General features: G+C 41.2%; 1 protein-coding gene across 1 annotated transcript in view; it reads right to left on the bottom strand.

The window, feature by feature from the left end:
* Positions 1-3,960: 3,960 nt before the first annotated feature.
* Positions 3,961-12,790, bottom strand: part of Casp10 (caspase 10) — a 68,859-nt gene continuing 60,029 nt past the window's right edge. Inside the window, 1 exon segment of the mRNA XM_078017846.1 lies at positions 3,961-12,790. Within this exon segment, the coding sequence (XP_077873972.1) occupies positions 12,710-12,790 (81 nt within the window). The 3' untranslated portion in view covers positions 3,961-12,709.

Here is a 12,790-nt window from a genome sequence, read left to right as displayed (position 1 = left end):
GTATGAGAATCATCTTGAAGTCTTCTTTTTTCTCCTGGAGAGCCGGGCAATGTCAATAGCAGTGGCCTAAAAGAGGGAATCACAGATGAAAAGGCCAAATCTGCACTTAAAAATCTTGACTGACTGATTTGTTAGAAACAGGTTTAGGCATTGCAGGGAGTTCCCTGTCTGCAGGTTTGCTTCATGTTCCAGAGTAGATGACAGGATGATTTTTATAACAAGGATGATCAGGGCAATAAAAAGTGAGTCCATGAGCCAAATATCACTGCCCTGGCAATGCTAATCCTATTATCACAGAAATAATCACCACCAAAAGCATGGTGGAGCACTGAAGTGAAGAAATGTAGTCTGCCTCAAACAAGAGAGAAAAACCACCCTGTATACCCTACCTACCTGGCCAAAAACTCAAAAACACAGCAAGGCCAGAAGTTACCTGATCTGGTGACCGGATTCCATTCATCAACTGCAACATGTGAAGATTTAAGGAGAATCCCCACACATCCCCACTCAGTTGAAGAAATAAAACATGACCAATGCATTTGACATCCCTGTAATTCCTCTGAAGAGCATCTTCCTCTGTTTCCCCAGACCCTGAACCCATCCCAGAACAACTATTCTGAATTCTTTGTTCACTATGCTGCTTTATATTTGTATAATATGCCTAGTGAATTCATAAGCTACACGTAGGACACTTATGTGTGTTTTTAACATTTCATAGATCATATCAAAAAATTGCTGATATTTTTTATTTGCTTAGAATTATGTTCCTGAACCATACGAAATAGCTGGTATTTAGAATATGTAGAAAAGCTGGAAGAATGGCAATTTTATATGGTCCAATCAAATAATTGTAATTTATTATCTTTCACTACTTGGTAGTATTCCTTTATATGACTATACCACAATTTATCTAATATTGCTTTTTTTTTCTTTCTTCAAACAATGCTGGTTTGAGAATTCTCCTCCATGTCTCCTGATATGTGTACAAGAGTTTCTTTTGGGACATAGATCTAAAACTGAAATTTGGATTGCTAGAACAATCCGTGTGCAAACATCCAACGATTACTATAGATAGTGCAAAATGTTCTCTAAAGCATAGCTCAAGTTACATTTCTTTAAGCAGCATAATAGAATTCCCTTCACACCATATCCTCACCTATGCTTGGTGATGACAGATTTTGAATATCAAAATGATGAGAATAAAATAGTATCTCATTGTGGCTTGATTTTTGTAATTCTCTCTTACTAAGGAGATTGATTATGTTTTCATGTGTTCATTGTTCATTTGTATCCCTCCCCGTACCTTGGGTTTTGTTTGTTTGTTTTCTTTCAGTACTGGGGATTGAACTTGGAGGTGTTTCACAAACCCTGAGTTACATATTCAGCTCTCTCCGATTTTTTGTTTGTTTGTTTGTTTGCTATTATTTTTGAGATAGGGCCTCACTAAGTTGCTGAGGTGATGAAGCTGGCTTCAGATTTGGGATCCTCTTGTCTCAGGTTCCTGGGATCACAGCACGTGCCACGGCACTTGGCATCCTTCTCTTTTAATAATGGTTCATAGTTTTTTGCTCATTTTAATCACATTTCGTCCACCTAACTTGATTGTTTAATTTTTCATGGATTGGTAGACCTATGTATATCTCCACTTTCCCATATGCCGATCTCCTTTGTCGGCTTTATAATGTAACAAATACCATTTCCAGTTTGTGGCTCATCCTTTCAATTTTTTAATATTGTTTTTCATGTTTTAAACTAGACAAGAAGAGAAAATATTTCTATGTAAATAAATTAGAAAATGACAGCACCATAGTAGGCTAAAGTGGGACCTTTCAGGAAATATCTTACAAGAGATATCAGGTTGGGATCATAGAGAATTTTTCCACAGAATTCCAGGCTTGAGGACTCATAGATCTAAGTATGACATTATTTATGTTCTTATGCACATGTTAGGGCTTCAGGTAATCCAGAAGGAGCTGGGGTAGGAAGAGGAAGGGGCTGGTTGTGGGCCAGGGGCAGGCAATCTCCATGCATAAAAATGACCGATTCTATCCTGGCCTTTTAAATACAAAGCGTTGCCCCAGATCACAGAGCGTGCCTGGAAGTTTAAGTCCCTCAGCTGGGACAACTCTCAGCCAGGCACTGATGCCGAAGTCTGGCTGGGCACAAAATCACGAGCCGCTCAAGCAGGAACAAACTTTATTTTTGGAACTGCCACCAATGCCCCGTACGCTCCCGGGACTATTGACGACCAACCCATGCGGCGTTCTCCCGGACCCCAACAGGAAGTCCCTCCTCTGGAATTCCCTCCTACCGCACTTCCCCAACCAATGGGAACTCTCCAGGAGTCCCGTAGCAGGCCTAGGTGGACAGCAGGAATCCAATATCCATATGAATGCAGATCTTAACATAATCATATCATCTCAATGGCTTGCTGGCGTCACCTTTCAACCAAAAATGCCATGCATCATATTACTTGGCTGTGGCTCTTAGCACACTGAGGTATAGAGTAGTGGGCAGGCCTCTTCCTTGCCTCCCATTGAGTGGAGGCAACAACCCTTTACTCCAGAGCACTCCCACCAGGCCAGGCTGAGGTACAAGTGCTCTCCAGCTAGGAACAAATCACACACATGAATCCTTCTCTCAGGGTCTGCTTCTGAGCACCTGACGAAGACAGGCATTTGGGGGTTTGCTTTGTTTTAAAGAAAGAAGTTTTGGATGCCAAGGGGAGTGCCCTGTGAGGGAAGGGTATACTGACAAAGCAGCAGAGGAGGGGGCCACAGGAGTGATATTCACAAATAAGCAGAGGAGACAGTTATGCACAAGAGAGGGACGGTCACCTAATCTTAGCACAGGCAGCTCACCTGGTTGGAAGCAACCAACCAGGTTCAACGTGGAGGCATATTGCTGGGCATGGTGGGAGAAGGTGGGAAAAATAGAATGGAAAGAAAGAGAGTAGACAATGACAGAGGTCTGAGGAGACACAAGGTGCCTAGGGAAATGCCTCAAGATTGCTGACCTCACTGAAAGCCTATTTGAGGTTTGTGGTCATTGGTTTTAAATGAGACCAGTCTGCAATGTCTCCTGGTTTCACACAGCCACATCCAGGAATTTTGGTACAATTCAGGTGTGAGCAAATGAAGGATTAACTAGAGTTGGGATTGTGCCATCTGTGTAGAACTAAGAGGAAGGCAAGGGTATGGACCATGGGTTCAGGGGTGAGTTCAGTTATGACGGGGCACAATGAAGGCAGAATTAGACAGGCTGTCAGTATAGATAGGTAAATCAAGTCAGGTCGAATCAAGGAGGCCAATTTTGAGAGAGTCTGGGAAGTTGGAGATTGTCCCCTGGATTGAAAATGTTAATTCCTTCAGAGCCCTTCCTCCACCCTTATCAAGAACCTGCCCCTGCTCCAACCTGTTGCTAAGGTAACCTGTCCTAGGAATTGCCCCTCCCTACAGGGAGCCATAAAGTTTGTTAATTAATGTGTCCTGGGCTGCTCCATCCTGCCCTACCCCCTTCAGCCCACCTGTTTCCCACCTTTTGGCCATCCCAATGACAGCAGGAGAACAAAGTAAGCCTAAAACATACAAAAAGAGCAAAACACCTGGCTTCTTGGGATACCAGAATACCAGCTATGGCCTCCTTCTCCCTCCCAGGAGAAGTCTATGTTACTTCTTTTTAAATAAACCCTGCTTTATATGCTTGCCTCCGAGTGCTTCTCTAATATTCAAACTTCAACATGTGAGGGAGCAGAACTCGTGATGGATAACCAGCGGTATCATCGCTAGGCAGGGTAAAGAGAGACTGAGGGGTGGTGTTGACATGGACAGGTGGTAGGTAGGGTCAGCCAACCAAACTGAGTCCTCGGTTGCACTGAAGGCATTTGGAGAGAGGGTCTAAGGGGAAGTGACGTGTAGTGCTTGGAGATGGCTGTCAGAGAGGCAAGCTTGCAACTGAGACTCAGGTGGAATACATTTATTATTGATAACACATTTTTCTAGATGCACGATTGGTGGTATAGGCAATAATGTATTTCAAGGAGATGGGTAAGATCAAGGACAAATGCAGAAGTTGAAATAATGGGAAAATATATCCTGTAGAAAAATGGAATTATAAATGAATATATTCCTGTTTGTGTGGACTTACATTTCCCAATTATTCCACAATGATCATACATCATACATAATCATAAAAAAAGTTAGTAGATCAAGTCAAGGACACCCCTCAAAAGATAAGAAGGGACGTTTCTCCTTATTTATAAATAAATCTAGTTGCAATCTACAAAGCTCATAAAGTTATTCCATTCTGAAATTGTACCAGTATTTTCCATATATCCTAAAGAATTACTTAAAATGAGAGGGAGTTTGTGTCACCAAGGAGGGGGAGGATTAGAGTTTCCACGGGTCCCTCAGGCCTGGCAAGCTGAGGGGCCACAAGGTCCCCAGGGATGGCGGGACATTGTAGAGTGCCCGGTAATGTACCAGAGGCCAAGGGCAGCTGACTTGGGGGGTTAGGTAGGGCTAGGCTGGGTTCAAAGGGAAGATGGCCCCGGCCTGCGGGAGGCCACGGCAAGGACTGCTCAGGAACATCCTGGGCCTGGCACAGAGAGGCACCCAACTCCCTGAGCGATCTGGCGGCCTCTCTGCTGCAGCTGGAGGTAGGACAGTTCCTGGACTGGGGCTCAGGTGTGACTCATCTGTCTTCTGTTAGCTGCAAAATAGGAACAATGGCTTCCACTTCAGAAGGAGATCTGAGAAGGAATGAACTGGGAGACGTCGGGAAGGGATCCCCAGGGCGTCCAGTCCCGACCTCAGATACGACCTGCGGGGACGCTGACCTCACATCGTCAGAGCCACCAGGACAACTTTGCTGGACTCCCCTATGACCCTTCTGCAGCCTAAGAAGCAATTCCCTTGGTCGTCTTCCACCCACAGAATTTTTTGCAGATGACACTGAGGGTAAAGGACCACCTTAGGGAGCCTTTTGTTGTTGTTGTTACCGGGGACGGATCTCGAGCTGACGACCACTGAGCCACACCTCCAGCCCTATTTTGTATTTTATTTAGAGAGAGGGTCTCACTGAGTTGCTTAGTGCCTTGCTGTTGCTGAGGCTGGCTTTGAACCCGCGATCCTCCTGTCTCAGCCTCCCAAGCCGCTGGGATTACAGGTGTGTGCCACTGCGCTGGGCTTGGGGAGCCTTTTAAGAACAGCCCTGAGTCTTGGTCCTGCCCTGGCCCCAGCGCTTAACACAGGATGGGGCACACAGTGAGTGAGTGCCCAGTAAATTTCGACTGAATGAATGAGTGCAAGGTAGTAAATGACCTTTCACATCCATCATCTCATGGCAGCTTTCTGTGACCTCACCCTGAGGTGGTGACAGTGGCTACCTAACTATGTTTCTGAAACTCATTATATATGCATGGGAATGTAACCCAGTGGTAGAGTACTATCCTAGTAAGCACCAAGTCCTGATTTTGACACTACCACCACAGGAAAGAAAGGAGGAGGAAAGCCTTGTGCAGTATTGCACTCCTATAATCCCAGCGACTCAGGAGGCTGAGACAGGAGGATCGCCAAGTTTGAAACCAGTCTAAGCAACTTAGTGAGACCTTGTCTCAAAATTAAAAAAATAGAGCACTTGCTTAGCATGCATGAGCTTTAATCCCCAGCACCCCCTCAAAAAAAAAATCAATTTAAAGCACTCTATTTGATAGGTAACCTAATGGGTGTTATAAACCTATGACACATTTTGGGGAAAGCTGAGTGTGAATGCCTGAAATTTGAGAAACACAGTGCTCAGGAAAGAGTCCAAAATGGGGGAAACATTTTCTACAGCTGCTGACTATAGCAACTTCTATTAAAGGATTCTTCTTTCACCTTTAAAAAAATAAGATCAAATGAGAGATATGAATTTCACAGTATATATTTTCTCTCTCAATAATACCTTTTTTAAACAAATATATGTTTGTATTTGTTGAATTTGCACAACAAATACATACATACTTGTCTGGAGTGATCTATGGGTTGAGGACATGGAAAGGACTGGGCACATGGTAGACAGAAAAATTCAAGACTTTTATGAATACCTATTCTCATTTTCTTATCAAGACACAATGTAAAGATATTATCTACCCAAAATTAAATGTAAGAAGTAAAAATCAATATACTTTAAAATTTTTAATAGAAAACCTTTTAAAACTAATCTGCAAAAGTTATGGTAGGAAATGATTGTTTGCATTGCCAAATGAGTCATTGTTTAAACAAAGATTTCTTCTAGCATTTTTTAAATGAGTACAAATTTTTTTATATTTATTTTTTAGTTATAGGTAGACACAATATCTTTATTTGTATGTGGTGCTGAGGATCGAACCCAGTGCCTCACACATGGTAGGCGAGCACTCTACCTCTGAGCCACAGCCCAAACCCTAACTTGGGATGCATGGATAAATTATATATATGAATATATAATAATATATATGAATATACCATTAATAATTGAATATATGTCAAAATATATTACATATGCTTTTACATAAAGTTAGGTTTAGGTATAAGGGTGTTTTAGTCATCTTTTTTGCTGCTGTCACTAAAGGACCTGACCAAAACATGTGTCAGGAGGAAAAGTGTATTTGAGGGTTCCCAGTTTCAGAGGTCATAGTCTATGGAAGGCTGGCTCCATTCCTCATGGCTCAAGGTGAGGCAGAACATCATAGAGGAATGATATGGCAGAGAGAAGCAACTCACATGATAATCAGGAATTAGAGATCTCCACTTGACAGATATAAATATATATCCCAAAGCCACGCCCTCAATACTCCACCTGCCTCAGTTACCACTGGATTAACCCCATCAGGTGATTAATTCACTGACTGGGTTAAGGCTCTCACAACCCAATCATTTCCATTCTGAACCCTCTTGCATTGTCTCACATGTGAGCTTTTGGGAGACACTTCACATCCAAACCATGACATTCTGTCCCTGGCCCCCAAAAGTTCACACTCATCTGGCAATGCAAAATACATTTAATCCATTTCCCAAGAGTCCCCATATTCTCGATAGTTCTGAGACTTCTCAAAGCTCAAGTCCAAAGTTTTCTCTGAGGCTCAAAACAATCTTGCATTGTGAGATCATGTAAAATTAAAAGCAATTTATAAGTATCCAAAGCAATTTATAAGTATATACTATATACAGGTACAGAGTAAACATTTCCACTCACAAAAATAGGGGCATAGAAAGAAGGGATGGGACCAAAGCAAGACCAAAATCCAGGTGCGCAAACAAGTCCTGTAGTTCTTTGTCCAACATCTGGATCATATGGTATAATGTCTTCTCCAAAGGGCTTATGTAGCTCCGTCCCTGTGGCCTTTTTGGGTGCAGCCCAAGTGGCCTTTCTGTTGGCTTGTCTCTGCTTAATTCCTGCAGCTTTCCTAGGACAATGTCCCACGTTACTGTCATTTCCTCATCTTGGGGGTCTTCCTTGCCTGGCCTCCCAGAACTTCCTTTGAAATCTTGGTTGAAGCCTCCATACCCCCTCACTCCAGCCTCCTGCATTCCTGCAGAACCAGCACCATGTGATTAACACCAAGGTATACTGCCATCTCAAGCAGTAGCTTAGCCTCCAGGGACACTTGCTGCAGCAGCCTCTGAGTGTCTGAGTGGTTACGCATGTTGAAAAAACTTTTTAGGCCCCTTTGTACAAGAAGGATTCCCCACTGATTTCATCTCAAGAGAATTTTTACTTTTCTTTCCTTGAGTCTGAGGAGGGTCTGTTCTTGCAAATTCCTGAGATGTCCTCAAGCCATCTTTCTCATTGTCTCTGGGCAAAGTCTTTGGCATTTCTTTAGTGGAAGTAATATCTTTAATAACTGCAACTTCCTTAGCCCTAGTTTACTTCCACCTTTAAGTCTAAATTTTCTAAATCTTTCTGCTCTGCTTTCTGCTCCTGGCTATAACAATAAGTTTGGCTAAAGGCTGCCAGCATATCCATGCCACCTTCTGAATGCTATGCTGCCTAGAAATTTCTTCTACCAGATTAAGAAGTCCATCACTTTTAAAATCAGCCTCACAGAAAGTCTCAGGGTATGGGCAAAATGCAGATAACTTCTCAGTCAGAATATAATGGGAATGGCCTCTAGTCCAATTACCATAGTGTCCTCTTTTTCCTGTAAACAATCTTGAGCTCTGTCTTAACTGTCCACAGTCCTATTAGCATTCTGCTCTTCTGAGCTCCCACCAAAATCAGCCATTGAGCTCCACTTACAACAACCTAAAGCATTTCCAGCTTGCATTGCTAAACATCTCAAAATCCTCCCACCAATTCCAAAAAGCTCAGAAAGATTCTGAACCACATGGTCAGGTTAGTCACAGCAATGATCCCACTTCTCAGTAACAATTTCTGTTTTAGTCAGCTTTTTCACTGCTGTGACTAAAGGATCCTTCTAAACAGAACATGTTTAGAAGGTGAAAAATTTATTTGATGGCTCACAGTTTCAGAGGTTTTAGTCCATAGAAGGCCAGTTTCATTCCTTGGGGATCAAGATGAGGCAGAACATCATGGCAGAAGAATGTGGCAGAGGGAAGCAGTTCACATGATTATCAGGAAGCAGAGAGCTCTTCTAGATTTTTTAAAAAATATTTATGTTTTAGTTGTAGTTGGACACGATATCTTTATTTTATTTTTATATGGTGCTGAGAATTGAACCCAGGGTCTTGACATCTGATAGGCGAGCACTCTACCACTGAGCCACAATCCCAGCCTTCCTCCAGCATTTTTAAGAGGGTTCCATTTTTAAATTTTTTTGTAGAGTTCCATTTAAAAAAAAAAAAAACCTAAATTTAAAATTTTAGTTCCTATTCAAAGCTATTACTGTATAGTATATTCGTACCACATCCTTAAGGGCAATCTCTAGACTTTCTATAAGACACACACCCTAACAGAAAAAGATCAATGATTTTTCACATACATATACTTCACCAGAGGACAGTTACACTTATTTTGTACAGTACAAGTTTAGAATGAGAACAAGTGTTTTTTTTTAAATTGGTTCCTGTTCAACAGAAGAAAGGGAACAATTAAAGCTACCAAAAGTGAAACCAATTGACTTAGAGGCATAAGATTGCAAATCCAGAGATATACAACAGAGCAAATCCACTAATGATTATGATACTTTGGCAAACTGTTTAACACTCTGAGACCTGAATCATGAGGTCACTGGGGACCTTCCAAACTCCCAGCTCCATGACCCCACTGTGGTATGAGTTCCCTTGCTGGAAGACTTAAGCAGAGATGAAGAACTATAAAGTAGAAGTTGATCATGGAAAGAGAGGATGGATTGGAGCAGGTGCCAAATGGATTAACTACTGGCTTCTGACAATAATTTGATGCCCATCTATCTACATTAACAGTTCAAGGTAAATTTTATTATTTTCTGTGGATACCAGAATGTCCGCACAAAAATTATGTGTCAGTACTCAAATCTGAAACAGTCAGAAAAGCCAAGATACCTATCTATTAATTTTTAAAGATTATTGGAAAAAATAATTAAAGCATCTGAAAGAGAAAAAGGAGAGCTCAGAGACCCTAAGAATAAATTTACAAATATTCCAAGGGTCTAAGAATTCTAGGTTAAGAACAATTTGCCTAGATGGCTTAGAACATTAACTGAGTGAATGTATGGCACAAAAATTGCCCATGAAATGAGGTAAACTTTGAAGATGGTTTACCTCCATTGAGACTTAATCATGAAAAAAGGGCTGCAAATCAGTAACATGAACCATTGTGTTACACCTGCTATTGCCTGTATTAATTGGTCAGTACTCATAATGCACCATTTGTTCAATTGTGTAACATTGCCTAAGCACTAGTGAAATACAGTGTTTGTTAAGTGTAATCTGCAGGATATCAAACCCACCCACCCCCGTTGGCCCCCTGAAGTGAGGCCAGTAGGATGTGCTACCAGTAACTCTAATAATAATAATAATAATAATAATAATAATCAGTTATTAGTAGAATTAGTATTAAATAGTATAATTTAATTAGAATTAAATTAGAATTTAATTAGTATTAAATCAGTAGAATTAGTATTAAATAACTATAACATTGCATAATATCTTGTTGACACTTTTCATGTCTTTTCATTTTGTGTGACAGTACCCAAACTTTTGTGAAAGAATGAAAGAGAGAACAGAAAGGGAAATAATAATAATAATAATAATAATTAAAACTCTTGTAGGTTGAGCACAACTGCACAAAATATGTAAGAACTTCACTCAGTTTTCCCATTTCTTTCATAAATATCTGGGCCAACACTGACTGTAGCCACTCTCAAATAGCTGTCACTAAAAAAACCCTGTTATTCCTAGACTTTAAATTCACACAGATGTGTACACACTCTTAAACACAGACAAATATGTTTTGCACCATCTTTGAGGGTGCTCTCTAACATGTGTGTACAGGCCCTGATCAGGAGAAATGAGTCAAGGATGATTGCATCCCTGTGGTCTGTATATATTCATGACTCAGTCCAGGAATTCCTAAAGTGCTTGGTGGAAGCCTCTACAAAATTCATGGAAACTTTGCTGATCAGAATTTAAACACGTATATGCACTAGGTTCCAACATATCAAAATGTGAAATAAACCTCAGGCCCTAGACTTAAACATCAGCCCTCAATTGCTGCTGAAGATTTTATTAACAGTGTTTTATCAACTGGACTCCACCAAGTTGCCCTTCTGCTGCTGGGGACATCATGACCCAGTGAAGGGAGACCTGGCTCCTCACTCAGAGGATGTCAGGGCCTGTTGCTAGTGTTGCTGCTAATGAAGTCAACTGGAAGGATCAAAAGAACTCGAGTCCTATATCTCCACTTAGAACACTACCAGAGGACTCCACCACCTAAAGGTCTTGCATGTACATGTCACAATTAGATTTAAGTGTGTATATAGATATACATTCTCCTTTAACTTCCCAATAGCTAGTACTTTTCTACTCCAGAGAAGGTTCAAAAAAAAAAAAAAGCTTGAATCAGTGACTATTTCAGAGCATGGGAGTTTTGCAGGGTGAAATGGAAACCTGAGGCCTCAATCTACAGATCCTCTGGTCTTTTCTTTATACTACACCAACCTTCATTGCAGAAAACTGTTAAATAGCCAAAGGCTATGAGTATCCAACTGGATAAATACTATGATGACAAGCTTTTAGCTTTGCTCTGTTTAAATGAAGGTTTTGAAAGAACATTCTGACATATATTGGACTTATTTCCTTAATCAAGCTACATTCAAGTCCCTGCAATGGTCAGTTACATTAAAACAGGGTGTGTAGGAATACTTCTTACAGCAAATTCACTATGAACCTGATTTTCATATAAATTATAAAGTCAAGCACCTATGAGAGTCATTTTTCTTCATTCCTTGGTATCTTTTATGAGCATCTACATATTTAAAGAAACATAATGTCCTGTCATGCCCCATGATATTCCAGTCCACTAGAGTGGGAAATGGAATTCTGTAAGCAATAACCTGCTGAAGGACAGTGAGCTAGTTGCCTCAGCATCTTCATCTATAAATGAGGCTTTGATCACAAGATTTTCCATCTTCTTCTTAGGTCAAAACTTCAAGGATTCAAAATATGTTTCTAGACATTAAAAAGAAAAAAAATCCTCTTGGAATTGAGAAAAATGCTCAAGGACATGTTCAAAACCTTCATGTAAAAATTATCATGGCTTCTATACAAACACTGCCAGACACCTCTCTGGTCAGGGAAAGTCCAATGATCCCTATGAACAGCACCCATCTTTGAGGTGGCCTCTTTCCTCCACATTTGGACCAGAGGAGCACTGTGTACTAGTGACAAGGTAGGGCTGTTGACTGCAGTCCACACAGTGCAGTTGGCAACCTGAGAAGATCCAGTGAAGAGACAGGTGCTGCCTTGTAGATTGAGTCCTGATTCAAGTGTTGCCTGAAGTAAGTGCTAGTGACTCATCAATTTCCAAGGGAAAAAGGGTGGCAATAAATTCCCTGCTTTGTTTTAGTCAGTTTGAGCTGGGTGTTCTGCCACCAGCACCTGAAAAGTTTTGAACAAGAGAGAGTGTGACATCAGGCTATGAAGTTTCTGTTTCTGGAGCAGCTGAATATGTCTGTCTTTTCAGTGAGCAGTCTTCTTCCTAGAACCACACCTCTGCCCAGCTCAAGAAAAACAATTCTTGCATGAGTACCTTCCCTACACTAAAGCAGGAGATTGGCTGTGGCACAGACCAGATTCCCCTCACTACATGTGCAGGAAGAGAAGTTTAGGAAGGGGGATAGCAGATGGAGTGTGCATCATGATGCCATCATCCCATGTCCAGGGCCATGCAGAGGGGACACAGAATTATAACCAAGGGGTATACATCTAGAGAGGAAAGCCAAGCTCAGACTAAGCCAGTGGTTCTTAGAACTTGAAGGAACCTGAAAAATACATCTGATCCCACCTTGCATTTCACAGACGCACAAACCAAGGTCAGTTGTTTGTTCTTCAGGATACCTACTCAAAACCAAGGCTATAACCCAAGTCTTTAATCAATAAAGTTTTCTAATATGTAGACTTGTCAAAAGAAAAAAAAAGTAGAATTGACTATCATAAAACAAGGTATTTCCATTGCTAGAATGACAGGTGGAGACCAACTCACCACCTATCACCAATTCCCATGCTGGGAGGGAGGCCGGAGGACATAATCAAACTTTCCTTTCAAATCTAGGAGCCAGTAAAAACTCTCTACAATAATAAAAGCTCATTCTGTGGCACAGGGAATACGA

Source organism: Ictidomys tridecemlineatus, chromosome 7 (assembly GCF_052094955.1).
Source record: "Ictidomys tridecemlineatus isolate mIctTri1 chromosome 7, mIctTri1.hap1, whole genome shotgun sequence".
Taxonomy (NCBI): domain Eukaryota; kingdom Metazoa; phylum Chordata; class Mammalia; order Rodentia; family Sciuridae; genus Ictidomys; species Ictidomys tridecemlineatus.
The sequence above is the reverse complement of the archived record's forward strand: the minus strand, read 5'-3'. Positions and strand labels throughout refer to the sequence as shown.